Source organism: Pinus tabuliformis, chromosome 8 (genome assembly GCF_031772625.1).
Source record: "Pinus tabuliformis cultivar Carrire ecotype Pingquan chromosome 8, CPIR1, whole genome shotgun sequence".
NCBI classification, from domain to species: Eukaryota; Viridiplantae; Streptophyta; class Pinopsida; order Pinales; family Pinaceae; genus Pinus; species Pinus tabuliformis.
In genome coordinates, this window is record NC_142294.1 from 1440097442 (window position 1) to 1440117573 (window position 20132).

General features: G+C 34.6%; 1 protein-coding gene across 1 annotated transcript; it reads right to left on the bottom strand.

Moving 5' to 3' along the window:
- Positions 1–1571: 1571 nt before the first annotated feature.
- Positions 1572–5468, bottom strand: LOC149241109 (uncharacterized). Its single transcript, XM_089370434.1, has 4 exons — positions 4890–5468; positions 3691–4733; positions 2108–3543; positions 1572–1972 (listed from the first exon to the last, which is right to left on the bottom strand). The coding sequence occupies exons 1-4, from the start codon at positions 5466–5468 to the stop codon at positions 1572–1574; spliced, it is 3459 nt and encodes a 1152-aa protein (XP_089226560.1).
- Positions 5469–20132: the final 14664 nt, after the last annotated feature.

Genomic DNA, 20132 nt, shown 5'->3' on the forward strand with positions numbered 1-20132 from the left:
CCGCAGTCACAACCTGGCAGAAAAGGATAAGGAAGCGTTCTGGAATAAAACCCAAAAAGAGAGGTCTCAATGATCAGATCTTGGCTGGTTTCTCTCTTTTGGGTCAAACAGGTAAAAGGATGGCCCTGGTTAATTATGGCGGATTGGATTATCTCTTCTTCTATAATCCCCTGTGTTAGGCAAAAGTTTTCCTCAATATAGGAAAAAGATTTAGGGAATATTCGTCGGCAGTGGAGATGGGGGCTTCCGCATCCTAATTTCTATGGTCGGGTGAATACTCAGCAGCTTGAGCGGTTTTCAGAAGATTGCACCTCTTTCCAACAGAAAGTGGTTTTAGAGCATGGGCAGCAATACCATATAAAGCGTGACATGTGGTGGATGGTTGGATTCGAAAACCACCCCCATCGCGCCTTAAAGGTCGATAACATCTGGCGGTGTGATATCAAGCACAACCGTCCATTTATTCAAAGCCATCCGATGGTCAGGATGGATCGAGCAGTTTCGTGGCACGGGAGGTTAAATACCTTGCTTCTTTCAGAAGCATTTTGCATTTCCGCCATCAGATCAAAAGAGAATTTTGTATGGGGGCGTTTAAAGAGACTAGCCAATGGGGAGTTTTCACGGGTTTTTGTGGTTGGCTCATGTGCCCTAATATTCCCGTTTCCCCTTTTTTGTAAGAATCTAAAAGAGTTTGGAGTGTCTTTCTCTGTAAGGCAACGTTCTGGGTGGCCCTAGTCCACAGAGGGTGGTGAATATTTGTATATATTGTAAATTGCTTACATACATGAAATAGAAGGTCCATTTCTTGCTTTAACAAAAAAAGGAGTTATGAATATACACTAGGGCCATATAACTCTAGATTTATCATATTTCTAAAAGGGATCAAATATCTTGACATCTAAAATTTTCCTCAAATTATCAATCCAACTGATTAAATCTAATATTAATCTAATAATATTAATGTTAATATTATAATATACTGTACTAGCACAACCACATTTATTTTAATAAATGTGGTTGGTATATGCTAATACGTGTATATGAACCAATCATGTTGACAACCACATTGGTAAATGTGATTGAAATTCGCTCATAATTTTAAGAATTTTTTTTTTTTTTTTTTAACGAAGTCGGTTGTTGTATTAGATCTGGAAAAGAAAGGTAGGAATTTGGATCCTGCAGTACATGACAATCTGGGATGGCTCAGGAGCTGAGGAGTTACATAAAGAGATTTCCTCTTTAGTCCTGGAAGTCCTAGCTTTGAATATTTTTGAACTAAGATACACTCGGACAAATTGGAACAACAGAAATTTACATTTGCATAGCATTTTTAAAGTATGAAGATTTAGAGTGGAAGATTGGTCGAGTTGATTCCGTGGTCCTGTAGAGAACAAATGCAAGAGGGATCGAATCCAACGCTGGTGGAAGATCCGTCGCTGAAGGTTCTATCACTGTATTTGTCAGTGCTGTAGGTGGAGCGATACTGTACCAATATCCTTCGCTGATGATGACCTGAGGGTAGTTTCTGTTGATGGCACTGTCAGGATTGTTGCTGAGTGAGCTGTATCGATTCATGGCAATGGTTGTAGAGAAACCTCAGTGTTGCACAACAAACTTCCCATTGCTCTGTCACAGGCGTTGTTGGCATGCCTGTCTGCTTGCTTGTTAAAGGAGCAGAGAATGTGGTGGAGCTGCAAGTTTGCCATTGCCTGATGCAATAGTTGGCAACGCTGGATGATCTGCTGTAGGAGAACATTCAGAGAACTTTTTTTCTGAGCCATCAGACTAATTACAATCGAAGAATCTCCAAAAACTTTAGCTGATCTAATTCCAAGTTCGATGAGTTGTTTTAGCCCTTGATACAGAGCCAACACTTCTGCCCTGTTGTTGGAGATCTTCTCCAAACCCCATTCGAAATAGATGACACATTCCCCATTGGCGTTAGAGATCCAACTCCCAGCTCCAGCAATGCCTGGGTTTGACTTGGATGCCCCATCAAAAAACAAGCAGAAAACATTACAATTTTGTAGCCACGTTGCAAATTCCTACTCTTTATACATTATCTTCCAGCTATGGGTTCTTTGATTGCGTTGAACTCTCTTATTACTGTCCTTTTGAGTGCTATGGTTCTTATCCAACATATAGCTGATAAAACTCCTTTCTTCCACACTGTATAGAGCTGCATCAATGCTACCAACTGTTTTAACAACAATCGTTTCCATAGCTAGCATCTTGGCATTACTGCAAGCGAATCTTGGAGTAGCGTTCTTTTCCTTGAAGATTTTTTGATTTCTGACAAGCCAAATACTCCATAGCATGGTGTATGGAAGAGTGTTCCAGACCCTCTGTGCTAAGTTTCTCTTCTTATTTTTCCATGGGCAGTTATTTTTCCAATGATGAATCATGTCTCCTATAGAATGCTGGGAAATGCCTGGGAGGTTGACAGTGGGATACAACACTTTCCAACAGTCTAATGAATAGGAGCAGTCCACAAAGAGGTGTATCATGGTTTCTTCTGCAGCGTGGCAGTTGGGGTAGCATGATGGTTCGTTGATCCCTCTCTTCTGTAAGTTCTCTGCTGTTAAAATTTTTCCTTTTAACAGGGTCCAAAAAAAGAACTTAATTTTTGGAAGAGCCTCCGACTTCCACACCATTTTCCAGTGATTCCATATTGGCATGGGATAGGTGTTGTGGCAAATGTACTGGTGGGCTGCTTTCACTGTGTAGTCTGAGCCAGTGGGATCCCATCGGAAGCCATCCAACTCGTTCTTTTTGACGGAAGCTTTGCCTTGAAGGAGAGATTGCAGAACCGAAAGACTTGGTCTGAGTTCGATGGGAACCTCAGGAAAAGACCAACCGAGCCAAAGATGGGATAGAGGATCCCAGCTAGAGATTTGATTCATGTAATGGATACCTTTGCTGTTGAGATAGGAGAGAATGGGAATAGTTTCATCATGACTGTTTATAGGTTGTTGTCCCAATATTTTATCCTCTCCAATTTTAATACTAGTTCCCCCTTTAGGTACTTTGGAAGTATTCTGGGTGATGAACGGGATGGCTTTTTTGCAGATGCGCCAGATTTTTGATGAGTCTCTGATGGGAATAACTGAGTCTAACAGGTGCTGTCTTGGGCAGTTCAAGTATTTGATTTCCAGAACCCTTTTCCACCAGGAAGAAGAGCCAGTGATGAGCCTCCAAACGATCTTCCCTCCGAAAGCAAGATTAAGAAATTTGGGGGATCTTACTCCAAGACCTCCTCTGTCCTGGGTTTGGATGACTTGTTTCCAACTGACCAGATTGAATTTCTTTTTATCGGTTTTCCCTCCTTGCCAAAGGAAGTGGCAAAGGATTGCATCCATTTTATTGTGAAAGGAAGCAGGGGCTTGATATAAGGAAAATCGATAAAGGGGAAGAGAGGTAATACCAGATTTGAGGAGGATGAGCCGGCCTGCTGGACTGAGCCAGGTTGAACCCCATTGCTGCACTTTCCGCTTCACTTTGTCGATGATGATGTCCCACGTTCCTGCCTTCAGGGGTCGTAGGCTAATAGGCATACCCAAATATGAGAAATGCGTCCAGTCCAGGTTGCAGGGGACTCCAAATATATTTGCAATATTATTGATGGCTTGATTTGATGCATTCCATCCATAAATACATCTTTTTAACTAATTGACCAAGCCTCCTGAGTACCCCATAAATTGGTCAAGAAGGGTCTTAAATCTCCTTGCTATAGTGGTGGAGGCTCCTCCAATTAACAAGGTATCATCTGCGAACTGAGAGTGGTTGATGTTCTTGACTCCATTTCCGTATTTGATTCTAGTGATGAGACCTATTCTTCTATTGAAATCCAGAGCTTGGCTGAATGATTCAGCCATAAGGATGAATAAATAAGGGGAAAGGGGGCAACCCTGCCTGAGACCCCGGGAGGATTGAAAGGCTTTTCCCGGTTTGCCATTAACCAAGGGAGAGATCCAGGGCCCAGAAATGCAAGCAGAGATGAGGCTAATGAAAGGCAGGTCAAATCCCATCTTTTTTAAAACGGCAATAAGGAAAGAATGCCTAACTCTGTCAAAGGCGTTAGCAAGGTCGAGCTTAAGAATAAACCCTTTCTCCTTCCTAGAAAGGCTCGAGTGGATGGCTTCTTGGACTAAAAGAATGGAGTCAGTAATTTGTCGGTTTGCCAAGAACCCTCCTTGATTATCCGAGATCAGAGATGGGAGAAGGGGCTTGAGACGGGAGGCAAGGATTTTCGACAAAATTTTATAGGAGGAGTTACAGAGAGAAATGGGTCTAAACCGAGAAAAGGAAGTAGGCCTGTTTTCTTTAGGGATGAGAGCCAGAGAAGTAGCGTTGGTGTATCCTCCTATTTTGCCTTTTCTCTGGATCCATCTGATCATCTTTGTCAAGTCCTTTTTGATTAAACCCCAAAATGCCTTGTAAAAACAAATGGGGAATCCATCAGGCCCAGGGGCCTTATCAGGATTCATAGACCAGATCATTCTTCTAATTTCTTCCTCTTCAATTTCCTTTGTTAGACTGTCATTCATTTCTCTGGTGATTTCCTTGGTCAAGTATTGAAGAAGGTCCCCATAATCCTCTTCTCTTTTGGGTTCTGTTAGAAGCTCTCTGTAATAGTCAGTGGCAGCTCTTTTGATGGCTTCTTGGGTATTTTGTTGGGTGCCTTCATTGTCCAAAATTGAGCTGACATTATTCCTAAGTTTTCTTGTCGTGGCCTGTTTGTGAAAAAGGGCAGTATTTTTGTCACCGCCTTGGAGCCAGAGCTGTCTTGACTTTAGTCTCAATTTTAGCTCTACTTATCTATTTATGTGACTCAACTGTGCATAGAGTGATCCTTCTTTCTCCTTGTTTTGTTGTGAGAGGCCCTGTACCTCTATTGTTCTTTGAATGCATTCAAGTTCAGTCTTGATTTTATGTTTAATCTCCTCAGGCTCTTTGTAATTGGTTCTAGCCCATTCCTTGATGACCTGTTTGGTTCTTTTCAATTTAGATTCCCAAATAAATCCTGGTGAGCCTTCGACGTGCTGGTTCCAAGATCGCTGTACAATTTCTCTAACCACCGGATTCCAATTCCAAAGTGAACTGTATCTAAACGGGATTGGCCCAAGAGAACTGTGGACTTCCAGCGTAAGTGTAATGGGGTAATGATCAGAGGCAGAGGTAGATAAAATGCTAGCGTACCCCACGGAGAAGGAGGAGAGGAACGTTACATTTATTAAGAATCTGTCCAGCCTTTCCATAATATTTCCATTGCCAAGTCTGCGGTTTCTCCAGGTGTACTTGTGATTTTTAGGTACAACGTCCACCAGTTCATGGTCTCGAATAATTGCTTCCAAATGACCTCTGGAAGGGTCTGGCGAAAAGTAACCTCCCCTTTTTTCGTTGGTGTGTAAGATCAGGTTGAGATCGCTAGCAACTATAATGTTTGAAGTCGTTTCTGTATCAATCATGGCCTTTAAATCATCCCAGCAGCTTTCCTTTTCTCTGTAGTGGTTGGGGGCATAGACATTATAGACAACTGCTGTTTGATTATCGATTTTTTTTTCCAGGACCGTTCTAATCCAGTGCTGATGTAAATTTACTGCTGTGCAATTCCATTTGTTGTGGTTCCAAAGGGTGGCGATTCCACCGGAGGCCCCTCTTGAGTCACTGATACTTCCTTTATATTGTTTTTGCTAATCAATAATTCCTATTATTTCTTGCTGCTCTAGTTTTGTCTCCTGAATCAGAATAATGTCTGGTTTTTCACTATGTATAAGATCTCTGAGGGCTAATACTTTTGAGGGGTGCCCTAGTCCCCTGCTGTTCCAAGACAACATTTTCATCATTGGGTGACTGGTTTATGGAGAGGTGCTCGCCTCTCTTGTGTTGTCTCCTTCTCATGTTGCCCCATAATGAAAGCTTCTATAGGGGTTTGGGTGCCCATGGCGATGTCTTTCTGAGCGTTCTCGTCTCTGTACTGCTTGGCCGATTTTCTACCAGGACCTGGTTTCTTGAAGGAGTCGCCTGAGGATCCATGATCTTTAGACGAACTTCTGGTGAGCCTAGGGAGAGGGGGATCAAGAGAAGCCTGCGAAGGGGTAATCAGGGAGGGAGAAGGATCTGAAGTTTCGGAGGGGATCAAGGGGAACAGAGAGGGATCTTCAGAAGGGGGGTCAAGGGAAGATAAAACAAAGAAGGGGTTGGAAGAGGAAGGGAGAGGCGGATCAGGAAGGGGTTGAGCAGGAGGGGAAGGGGGGGATGAGGAAGGGTGAAGGGTAGGGGGAACAGGAGGATCGGATTCCAGAGGAGCTTTGGAAGCTGGGGCAGATTTCTTCTTTTTAACTGGTTCCCAGTGGCCTTCTTGATCTTCTTTCTCTACAACAACAAGATTAGGACATCTATTGGCAAAGTGGCCATATTCGTGGCATACCTTGCATTTAAAAGGATTTTGCTCGTAGTCAAGCTGCTGGATATGGCTCCATTTGTCCACTTTCAGTTTTATCACTTCAGGAAGTCCTTTGCCGAGATCCACTTCAACACAGATGCTCGCACAAGCCTGCATGTTCTCTTTCGGTTCGCTGCGATCTATATATTTACCAACTGCATTCCCGATGGCTCGAACAGATTCATCCCCCCAGCAATGGAGAGGGAGATGAGGGAGACGGACCCAGACTGGAACAACGCTGGGGACATCAAGCTCAGGATCAAAATCTGGTGTCCATTTGTTCAGGTACAGGCCCCTGGAATCCATAAAATAGGGCCCATTTCTGAAAATTAGGTCTTTATCCTCTTTGGATTCGAAGTGGAATGTGAAATATCCTTTCCCACAGAACCTTATGGAGATCTTCCCTTGGATTTTATCGGCCCAGTTTCTTTCAACCCATCTTTGAACGGTTCGGGGAGAAGGCCAAAGGCCTGTGAATTGGCCAATGAGGCCCTTTTCAGCCAAAGACAGAGCTGCCATGCGGGGCAAGACTGGAGGCAGCTGCACCTCCTGAATTCCATCCAATTTTTTCACAAATTTCGATAGGGCTGGCCTGGGATGCTGCGGAGGAAGCGATTTAACCAAGGCTGAGAATGTGATTTGCTGGTCTAGCCCTTCCGAGGGGGGATCCGGAGGATCCATGGTTGGGCCGAGGCCCCAACGGCCGAAGACAGTCTCAGGGCGCACGCGGGAGTCAAGCTTCGAGCAGTGCAGAGCCAGTATCCAGTATCCCTATTGTTTTAAGAATTAAATTTATTAATAAAACATAAATATAAGAATTAAAAAAAATAGAATTAATAATATAATTATTATTATTATTATTACATTAACATTAATATGTTATTAAAACTAATATTTTCATAATTTATTATTAAAAATTAAATATAAGAATTAGAAAAAATAGAATTCATATTATAATTTTTATTATTATTATTATATTAGCATTAATATTATAATAATAGAAATTGTCTTGATATGAAAATCAACCATGGTTAAGCATGGTCAACTGTGGTCCAACATTGCATTGTGACAAGGATTGTCTCTATATAAAAATCAACCATGGTAAACCATGTTTATTTTAGTGTTTACAATATTTATGTTAGGGTTTATATACCTTGGATTTATAAACCTTGGGTTTTAGTATTAATATATTGGGTTTATTATTCCCTTGGGTTTATAATAGCAATCCCTTAGGTTTATAATATCAATCATGGTCAACCATGGTCAAATTTCGCATTTAGACAAAGATTGTCCCAATATGAAAATCAACCATGGTCAATAACCATGATCACATTGTCTCAACGATTGTCTCATGGTCCAATGTCACATTGTGACAACCATGGTCAACCTTGGTCTAACGTCACATTTTGACACATATTGTGTCAATATGAATGTCAACCATCATGAACCATCGTCAATCATGGTCAACCATGGTCAACCAGGGTCCAATGTTGCATTATGAGAAAGACTCTCTCGATTTGAAAACCAATCATGGTCAAGCACGGTAAACCATGGTAAAACATCACATTGTGACCAGAACTATCTCGATATGAAAATCAACTATGGTCAATCATGTTTAGTTTATTGTTTATAATATTTATCTTAGAGTTTATATACCCTCATTTTATAATATTATTCCCTTTAGGATATTATTCAAAGAAGGTCAACCATGTTTTATAAAATCAATTGTGGTCAACCAGGGTTAATCAAAGTCAACCGTTGGCCAACGTCGTATTGCGACACTGATTATTTCAATATGAAAATCAATCATTGTCTCAACCATGGTCCAACCTCGCATTATGACAATGATTCCATCAATATGATAATTATAGTTAGCAATGTCAATCAAGGTCAACCTTTGTCAAGAATGATCAACCATGTTTTATAAAGTCAAACATGGTCATCCATGGTCATCCATGGTCAATCATGCTCAACCATGGTCGAATGTCGCATTGTGATGAATATTGTCTTAATGTGAAAATCAACCATGGTTAAGCATGGTCAACCGTGGTGCACCGCTATATTGAGACAAGGATTGTCTCTATATGAAAATCAACCATGGTCCACCATGGTCAACCATGTTTATTTTAGTGTTTATAGTATTTATCTTAGGGTTTATATACCTTGTGTTTATAATATTAGTCCCTTGGTTTTAATAATATTCCTTTGGGTTCATAATCCCTTGGGGTTTCAATATTAATCCCTTGGGTTTAGAATAACAATCCCTTGGGTTTATAATATCAATCATGATCAACCATGGTCAATCATAGTAACCATGGTCAAATATGGTCAACCATGTTTTATTTAGTGTTTACAATATTTATCCTAGTGTTTATATACCTTGCATTTATAATGTTAGTCCCTATCGACCAACATCACATTGTGACGATGATGGCTAACATTGGTCCAATGTTGCATTATGACACAAATTGTCCCAATATGAAAATCAATCATCATGAACCATTGTCAATCATGGTAAACCATGGTCAACTAGGGTCCAATGTCACATTGTGAGAAAGATTCTCTCCATTTGAAAATAAATCATGGTCAAGCATGGTCCAACGTCAGATTATGACAAGGATTGTCTCAATATGAAAATCAACCATGGCCAACCATGTTTATTTTAGTGTTTATAATATTTATCTTAGGGTTCATGTACCTTAGCTTTATAATACTAGTTCCTTTGGTCTAATATTATTCAATGAAGGTCAACCATGTTTTATAAATTCAAGCATGGTCATCCATGGTGAATCATGCTCAACCATGGTCAAACATCACATTGTGACAAAAATTGTTATGATATGCAAATCAACCATGGTTAAGCATGGTGAACTATGGGCGAACGTCACATTGTCACAAGCATTGTCTCTATAAGAAAATCAACCATGGTCAACTATGTTTATTTTAGTGTTTACAATATTTATCTTAGGGTTTATATTCCTCTGGTTAATAATATTAGTCCCTTGGGTTTAATAATATTCACTTGGGTTCATAATCCCTTGGGATTTTAGTACTAATTCCTTGGGTTTATTATTCCCTTGTGTTCATAATAACAATCCCTTGGGTTTATAATATCAATCATGGTCAACCATGGTAAATCATAGCCAACCATGGTGAATCATGGTCAACCATTCTTATTTTAGTGTTTACAATATTTATCTTAGGGTTTATATACCTTAGGGCTATAATATTAGCCCCTTGGGTTTAATATTATTCACTTGGCTTCATAATCCCTTGGGGTTTTAGTATTAATCTCTTGGGTTTATTATTATCTTTGGTTTATAATATCAATTCCTTGGGTTTATTATTCCCTTTGGTTTATAATATCTATCATGGTTAACCATGGTCAATCATAGCCAACCATGGTCAACCATCGTGAACCATAGTGAAATGTTGCATTTTGACAAAGATTGTGTGAATATGAAAATCAGCCATGGTCAACCATGGTCAATAAGCATGGTGTAATTTTTTCAAAGATTGTCTCATGGTACAACATCACATTGTGACAACCATGGTCAAACTTGGTCCAACTTCACATTCTGACACAAATTGTCTCAATACGAAAATCAACTATCATGAACCATCATCCATCATGGTCAACCATGGTCAACTAGGGTCCAATCCCTTGGGTTTATAATATCAATCATGGTCAACCCTGGTTAATCATAGCCAACCATGATCAATCATGATTATTTTAGTGATTAATTTTAAATTAATTATTAATAATTAATTAATTAATTAATTATATTTAATTATTAATAGTGAATGAATTGACTATTTAATAATTAAATGAATTATTTATTATCTAAATAATTAATAATATTTATATTAATAGTTATAATTAATAATATTTATTTATTAACAATATTTAATATATTTTAATATTAATATTAATATTAATATTAATTTTAATTTTAATTTTAATTGTGTAATATTAATATTAATATATTAATTTAGTATGTTAGAATTATAATATAGTATATACAACATATATCAATCACATTTATTAATATAATTAAGTTAGTTTTAACAGTGATAAATATCAATACTAATTATAATTATTCAACCATTTAATTTATATAACTATTTATACATTAATAAAAAATTTGCATTTTCGATCTTTTAGAAATATAACTTGAACGTATGTGTGTTTTTTACTTAAGGATAGAGGTAGATCTCTTCCTAATCCCGTCATTGCAATCCCTTTTCCCATCGAACCAGATGCACGTGAGGCTTGTTGCAAACGAGTTCATAGAAAGTTACAAATAAAGAGATTTATATTGATATCATAACAATGGTTTCTTTCATCGAACCATATGGACGTCAACGTTGTCGCAAACAAATTCAGACAGATAACAATGGTTGCTTTCATCGAAGCATATGGACTTCAGCGTTGTCCCAAACAAACTTCGACAGGTAAAAATATGAGCACATTCTATTTTGAAATGTGATGGATAAGGGCTATGTTAAAATTTCAAAATATTTTTGAAATTTACAATTAATTGATAGATGATTTTGTCTAATAAGTTTAAGATCATTGTATTTTTAGATAATCAAACAGATTAGCAGGAAGTATAAAGTTAATTGTTGCTTCAGTGTTTAATTGGTAATCTAGAATGTTAGCACAATTATTTTAGTAAAAGTGAATGATTTATGTTTATAATATTAATGTTAAGTTTTTATTATACTGTTAATAATTATTTATCAATAATTATTTATGTAGTTAATATAAGTTTATAAATTTAGATTAAAAGAATAAATAATTATTAAATATATAGTAAAGATTTAATATTAATAAATTTCATATACCAATTGGTGTCTAAATACATAATAATAATAATAATAATAATAATAATATATTTAAAATATTAAGTTTTAATATTAATTTTTAGTATTAAGATTATAATATTAAATTTTCATATTAAAAATTTAATATAAATTAAATATTTTACTAAACTAACCATTTTTAATTAAAATTGAAAATTTATATTATAAATCCAATATTAAAATTAATATTATAAATTTTAATATTAAAGTCAAAATAGTCTACACAATCAGACAATCTACTGAACACACCGTCTGATCGTGTGACTCACTATAATTTGAGTTGCGTTGATAGTATCTTTCGGTAAATGATACCATCAACAAAGCGAAAATTAGCAATTTAATGGATATCCTTTGTCCTACATCAAATTTAATAACTATTACACAATTAAAATTGTTACTATTACGGTTGAGTGAAGGCTTCTAATAGGATATCCTTACCATGTTATCTTTCTTGTAATAAGATCTCCGCTATTCATTGATAGGGTGGTTAGTTAAAGTAGGAGTGAATCCAGAATTGACGGATGCTTGGGTTATGTCTGCAATATGATCTCCTGTGCTTGGCTTATGTCTGCAATAAGGTCTCCTTTGATGAAGCTATTAGGCAAAAGTGTCCTATTAAACAATTCGATAATACTAATGTAAAAGCTGTTTCATTTGACAATTCAATAATATGAGACTAAAAGCGTTATCATACAACTTATGTATGAATTTAATTATAATTGGATATGTTATAAAAACTTTATGAGAATATACATTTTATTTTTAATAATTTTTAATAAAATTTAAAATATATTATTTAATATGTTTTAAAATAAATTTTGGAATTTGAAATATAAAATTAATTGTGTATAGTTATATTAATTTATATATTTATTAAATTATTTAAATTAGTCATAAAAAATCATTATATGTTAAATTAGTATAATTAATGTTCAGTTGTTTAACTCAATAAAGCAACACATTCTAACATGTAATGTCAAGAGATACATCCCGTGTATGACTTTGAAGATGGCTGGTAAAGATATAGGGAAAAATAATGTAGGTTTTATTATGAGAAAAATATTTTAAAATAAAAATAATTGATGAAAGGAAACATAAAATACAAAAACGATTGATATCGTGATAGAGGATATAATTTAAATGAAGTCTGAAATGTGTTACTACGAATCAAAAGCCATTGTAAGTTTAGAATGGAGATAGAGGATATAATTTAAATGAAGTCTTAAAGGTGTTACTACAATCAAAACACATTTTATGTTTAGAATGGATGTTTAAACCCCTCCATGCATGTTTCCAGTTGCTCCAGCAGCTTATATGTTGATGAATCTTGCTCTGCTGCTCCGCAGCATATATTGTACAATCACGTTTCTGTAAATATGTATACAATGCAAATTCAATCTGGCTTCTGTAAATATATGTAAATTGTGCATTTTGAGTTAATACAGCTTTTTCTAGAGACTCACCCCTTATTTTAAAAAAAAAGTATATATAAATCCAAAAATAATTGATGACATTTTCTAGGATATAATTTAAATGAAATATTATGATTATTATTGTAAATTAAAATAAGTTTTGTTTTTTATTTTGAAAGATAAATTTAATTTTACAATTGAAGGTCTAGAATGATTTATCTTTATCAATAAATGGTGTTAAATTATTTTTAAGATATGAATAGAAAATTTATATAAACAGAGTTATTTTTTATAATATTTATTTATTCAATAATTTTCTTTTATTGCTTGTCATTTTGACATTGAGATATTATATATCAGGTGAAACAAGTGTAGATAAAGTTTAGCCAAGGTAGAATTTAGGATGGAGGAGAAAAAAGGTAAGTCTCTATCAAAATTGCATCTATTGTCGTTGTGTCTACCTTCCTGGGCTCAAGCTTTTGTGAACTTTCATGGCCCGAAGGAATGGCTGCGTGCTAGCTTCTAGACCCCTTATTCAATGTAACAATTTGTATTTATAAGAATCTAGCAATTGATATGGAGCATTAATCACATGACAAACCCAAAGTGCAAAGCACCATGCAGAATAGCAATGGCATAGAATTACCCAGTGAACAATGGAAAGTCTATGTAAGATGTCTATTCTCTAGGTTCAATTTACTTGTTTGAATGAAGGTTACATTTCATACATCATCATTCTTCAATCCTGGGTGGATTTTATTACCAAACTATTTAATAAGTTTATTATTTCTATGCGAATATATTTATGTACAGTCTCTGACATTTTCTTTTTCCTTTTCATTATATTATTATCTATTTTTATTTGAATTTCTATGGTTCTTATGGAGAACAAACTCAGTAGCTTAATTTGGAAATCAAGTTTCCTTTTTTCACTCACTTTTTAATAAACAAATACCCTCCTCATCATTTTCATCATTCTTAAAAATTCACATCTATTTATAATAAAATTCATCGTAATTACCCTCTCGTACTAACCAAATACAAACCATCTATTTTTTTAGGGTTTTGTTTGTATGAAAATTCCATGTTATGTATTTGTGTTATGAAAATTCTATGTTATGTATTTGGGTTGTATATCTATTATATCTAGTAGAATAAATATTTTTCTCTGGTTAGGAGAGCTTATGTAATCAATAGTTAGTAAATTGTTAGTAAATTGTTTATACGGTTAAAAGAATATTGGATTATACGAAAAAATATTCAATTTGATGCCAGAGATATATTAAACTGAAATTGCGCTTATTGACAAATTTCACTTGTTACTAATTGGAATAGTTTGTCTTAACGAGAGACCTAAAGTCATTTTGATTAAACTTTACTTTCATTCTTTTATTTTTTTTTTTAAGAAATATTGCAATTTCTAAAGAAAATCTTTTTCATTCAAAATAAATATGAGGCTATTCATATTAATAACATATCACAAAAATAATAAACTAGCAATTGCATGACATGTTGCAATGGAAATCCCGTAAGGCTATGGTATGTTACAAGAAATTTTGAAAACTAGATAAATATTGAAAAGAAATTATTTAATTGGATCATCCATAAGAAGTTTTTTTGACTTCTTACTAAAAGAATATTTTTTAAAAGTTATGAGAGATATAGCGAAGATTTTTATTAGTATTAAAAATGATGAGGGAAGCCATTATGGAGTAATTTACTATGCTTTTCACTGGTGATTACATTCTTGTATACTGAATAATAATAAAGTTAAAAGGAAATCATAAATGTGGGAACATGAATTTTGTGGCCCATGGTCTTAGAGCCTATTGATTATATGTGATGAAGTTGTTAAAGTCTTGAGGATTCTCTACTGTAATATTCCTGAATTGGATAGAGGGCTCAATTTTGCTCGTTTGGCTTCTTTTAAGCCATTAGAAATAGTAGATATATTATTCAATTTTCTCGTAAAGGATTCTAGGGTAAAATATGGCTTTCATGTATTTTTAATTGTTTGTGTTATCATGTATTATAAAACACATTTATTTCTATCTCATTACTCGACATTTGTTAATATTTGTTAAGCATGGATAAGGATCAAATCTCATAAAAAAATTTGCATCTGAGATTTGATCCTGCTAAAAACTTGGTAAGAAAACGAAAGAATTAATTTATTAATATAAAACTTTAAAATATTGTAGAAGCAATTTATCAAAAACACAAATTAATACAAATATATTATTATCATAATATTAAAAGTCATATTTCATTGTATAAAAAAAATTAAAATATTTTTCTTTTAATTATTGACAAAATCCTATAAGTACACAAGTTCATCTAACCATTTGGAAGTCCTAGCATCACATTAACAATAAAGCATCAGTCCAAGGTCTAAGGGAGATAAGGGGCTCAACCTTCAGGTTGACACATCTCAGACTCCAGATCCATTTTCTTCTCTGTTCGTTTTCTCTTGAGCCTTCAAAATAACAAGAAAATGAGAAAATTAATTTATTGTGTTAACTGGACATTTGTTAACATTTGTTAAACATAGATAAGGATCAAATCTCTTTTCACTATAAAAAAGAAAAATTGCATCTCGAAAGGAAGATTTGATCCCCTAAAAACTTGGTCAGAAAATGAAAAAATTGATTTATTAATAAAATACTTTAAAATATTGTAGAAATAATTATCAAAGATACAAATTAATACAAACATATTATTATCCTAATATTAAAAGTCATATTTATACTGGATGAATATAGTGAATATGCATCATAAGATGTGCTATTTACCATGAAGAACAACATAAATATATTTTTCTACATCATCCAAGGTTGGCTTTGTATCACTCTTTATTTCTTGAATTTCACTCCTTCCTTAACTCGTCAACTTCCTATAAAATACTACTACAAGGAAAACTATAAAATATCACCATATCTTAAGAAATCATGACTAGAATTCACTATGAAGATATCCACTATGCTAAAAGGGAAACTATGGAAAATCCAGTTGGCTGAGAGTTCTTCTTATTCTTAATGTACACTGAAACAAATACTACCGATATCAATTGAAGAAGCCACGCCTAAAACCCTATTCAGGGGTTAAAGTTGCCATAAAATGCAATAAAAATAGCCATAAATAGCCATTGAATCTCTTTACACACCTCCGTATCTGGATAAAGATTTCCAAATTCAAGGTGAAGGTAAACAACTGAATCGGTATCTATATCAATTTTGATAGGGATACGTAAGAAATCATTGTTTAAATGAAAAATAAATAAATATCAAGATATATTTAAAACATGTATTATATTCATTAAAATAAATTGATTATGTTAAAAACATATGTTAAAACCTATTGATAATGAATTGGTTATAAAAACATAACTATCAAAATGGTACGCCAGACTCTCCGATGGGAGGTCATCGCGCTAACAGAAGTCACTCAGCGAAGTAATTCTTTACATATGGTAGAATAATTGACCTGTTTTTATTTGACTAGGATCCAACACTTTTTCTAAACTAACTGATACCGGCCATGACGGGTTTCAACAACTGTGATGGGTCTCAATTGGTTTCCTCCATGACCATCCCACAAGCTATGAAAGTCCAGAGGAGTTGATTTATGCATGATGAATTTGCTTATATGAAAAGCAAACACATTGTTGATTTATACAGGATGAATATAGTGAATATGCATCAAAGGACATGTGCAATTGGTATTACCAACTACATTCAAAGATATACTCATTGTTGATTTATAGAGGCTAAATATAGTGAATATGCATCAGATGACATGTGTTATTTACCATGAAGAACAATAAAAATATTTTTTTGGGTCCCTGGAACAATAGAATGTTCACCCTACATGTAATCTTAAGTTAAAAATGACAGAGAAAGAGCAATAAAAGAATTATTGGATAGGTTACCCAGGGGGCATGAAGCTGAATGGGAATGCTACATATTTTAGTAAAAAGGGCGCGAAAGTTTCCTCTGAGCTAGTGTTGCATGTAAAGAATCTTTTGCCTAATGCTATTTTGTCGTCTAGAGGTTCTTCTTTGGCTGCTGGGTATGATATATCTAGCGCAACTTCTTGTGTGGTGCTCGCTTGAGGGAAGGCCTTGGTACCAATAGATTTGTCCATTTCCATACCTAAAGACACATATGCTTGTATAAGTCCTAGGCTCGGGCTTTACTTGGATGCACTCGATAGACATTGGTGATGGTGTCATAGATCCAGATTATCGTGGTCCAGTGATTGTTGTTCTCTTCAATGACTTTGATTAGGGTTTCTAGATTAAGGCTGGAGTATTTCTTTGTTAATTATTGAGAAAATTCTCAGTCCGCAGGTTCTGGAAGTGGAGGATTTGGATTCCACTTTCAAGGGAGTTTGTGGGTTTGGGTCTACGAGGGTTTAAATGTAATTTTTTTATGACAATCGTTTATGGTTTTAAACTCTTCGCGCCTGTTTAGAAGGCCATGCATAGGAAAAATTTTCTTCCATATTGTCTCATTTTTGTAAAATGGATAGCAATTGGAATACCTGTGAGAAACTCTTTGTTCTTTCTTCATCAATAAATCTAGAAAATGATTTCTATACGAGGAATTAGTCTTTTTGGAAGAGGCATAGGGCATAACACTTCCGAAGTTTTTACCTCATCCTGCTTTCATGACTCTTTTCAGGAAATAGTTAGACTGTCTTTAAGATAAGCAGAAACTTAACATTTTCCACTAGGTAGTCACAGTTGGATGCATTACCTTGACATTTTTATAATTTTGCTGAGGGAATGGCTTAGTTTATGAAAGTGATGGATGCCATTAAAGGTATCTTGAACACAATTACTTTGATGGGTTAATTTGAGGATTTCGAGGATGAGCCTGAAATGCATTGCGCTCCTTGCCTAAGTTGGAAGTTCAAGAGTTATTGATCTGTTGAAAGAGAGAGAAGCATCAGGAAATCATTTCCTATATGAGGAATTAGTGTTATTGGAAGAGGCACAAGGCATAATAATTCGAACTTTTTATCTCATCCTGCTTTCATGACTCTGTGAAGAGACAGATAGAATATGTGTTTGAGATAAGCAGAAACTTAAACATCGATGTTTGCGAGTATTTGGACAAAGTCATATGTCATGTGATAGATATTCAAACAAAAAGATACCCTAAGCTTCAGTTTGCTTCAAGGAAACCTTTTCAAGCTCTCATAGAGAGAAAAAAACATGAATGCATTCAGTACGTTGAAGAGATGTGATTAAGGAACCTGAAGCCTAACAATTTTCTCCATGATCTAAGGTTGGCTCTGTTTCACTCTTTGTTTCATGAATTTCACTCCTTCCTTAACTAGCCAACTTCCTATAAAATACTACTACAAGGCATTTAACTATGAAATATCACCATATCTTAAGAAATCATGACCAAAATTTACTATGAAGGTATCCACTATGCTACAAGGAAAACCATGGGAAAATCCAATTGGTTGAGAGTTCTTCTTAGTCTTAATGTACACTGAATAATTTTCTTTTAATAATTGACAAATTCCTATAAGTACACAAGTTCATTTTACCATTTGAAAGTCCTAGCATCAAATTAACAATAAAGAATCAATACAAGGTCCGACTAAGGGAGGTAAGGGCTCAGCCTTTAGGTTGACACATCCAGATCCATTTTTTTCTCTGCTCGTTTTCTCTTGAGTCATCAAAATAACAAGAAAATGAGAAAATTAATTTATTATGTTAACTCAACATTTGTTAACATTTGTTAAACATCAATAAGGATCAAATATCTTTTGACTATAAATTTCATCTCGAAAGAAAGATTTGATCTCTCTAAAAACGTGATAAGAAAACAAAAAAAAAATAATTTGTTAATATAAAACTTTAAAACATTGTAGAAATAATTTATCAAAAGCACAAATTAATAAAAATATATTATTATCCTAATATGAAACATCATATTTCATTGTATATAAAAAATACTTTTAATAATTGACAAATTCTTATATGTACACAAGTTCATCTAACCATTTGAAAGTCCTAGCATCACATTAACAAATAAAGCATCAGTCCAAGGTCTCACTTAGGGAGGTAAGGGACTCAGCCTTTAGGTTGACTATCTCAGACTCCAGATCCATTTTCTTCTCTGTTCACTTTCTCTTGAGCCTCTCTTTCCTTTCATCATCCTCCTTATCAATAAATCTGGCAAATTTGGAGAGTTTAGAGGTAGGCCAAGGTCAAAATTTTCCTGTGCATTTATCTCCATTGGTTTTGTTTTGCAGGTGGGAAACGACTCTTACTGATGGTCAGTGGAGCCCATCTCCCCATCCACTTGTTTAACACATGTTTGATAAGATGGGAAAACAAAATTTTGATCAAAAATTTATTAATAAATAATAAAAACCAAAAGCAATAATTAACTATCATTCCTAGTCAAATAACTATTATATATAATAGCAATAAATTACAAAAACAATGTCTACGTTTTATTGTCTAGGGTACCCAGTACACTAAAGTAAACTAATTAAACAACCATATGTTTTGAAATATCATCCCATCACTTCTTAAAGTAGTTCAAGTTTCAAAATAGACCTATAAATAAATGTGATTGTCATTTTATTTTTTACTGAAAACGAATTTAAATTGCTATCGAGGTACTAAAAGTGTTATCAAATTTAAATTGTTATTGAGGTATTAAAAGTGTTATCAAATTGAAATCCTTGTTATCAAGGTATTGAAAGTGTCATCAAATGAAAATCCTTGCCTATAAAATACTACTACTATGAAGTATCACCATCTTAAGAAATCATGACGAGAATTCTTGTCTACAAGAAAATCCAATTGGCTAAGAGTTCTTCTTAACGAAGACCGAAACGAATCCCATTGACATCAATGGAGGAGGCCATGCCTAAAACCCTATTCCTGAATATTATTTCGTGAATTTTACTCCTTAATTGACTAGCCAACTCATAAGAATGTGACTCACTTGAGAGAACTTAATAGAATATGCAATTTATACAGGAAGTTTGTCAAGGGTTTTGGTAGCATCATGGCACACCTCACTGATCTTACCAATAAGCATATCAATTAATGGATGGCGGCTGTAATGGAATTACTTTCTTATCTATGCAAATTGTAACACTCAGGCAAGCATCTTTGAAATACTTGTAACAAAAGGTGAAAATGATTGACTTCATTACTAACGTTAATTTAAAATTGATTATCTCAGTATATTTCAATTTATCCCAGCATTATTGTAGCAAAAGACACCAGATACTTAGAAAAACCATTACCTTGGCTTCCTATCAAATTGTGATTAAGGAACCTGAAGCTTGAAAATTTTCTCCATCATCCAAGGTTCACTCTGTTTCACTCTTTGTTTCTTGAATTTCACTCCTTCCATAACTGGCCGTCTTCC

Coding starts and splice junctions, on each gene's coding strand:
- LOC149241109 (XM_089370434.1), bottom strand. CDS start 5,468: ATGATTGATACAGAAACGACTTCAAACATTATAGTTGCTAGCGATCTC. Junction 4,734..4,889: donor GCATTCAAAGAACAATAGAG/GTACAGGGCCTC, acceptor TTTCACAAACAG/GCCACGACAAGAAAACTTAG. Junction 1,973..2,107: donor CCATAGCACTCAAAAGGACA/GTAATAAGAGAG, acceptor AGTCAAACCCAG/GCATTGCTGGAGCTGGGAGT.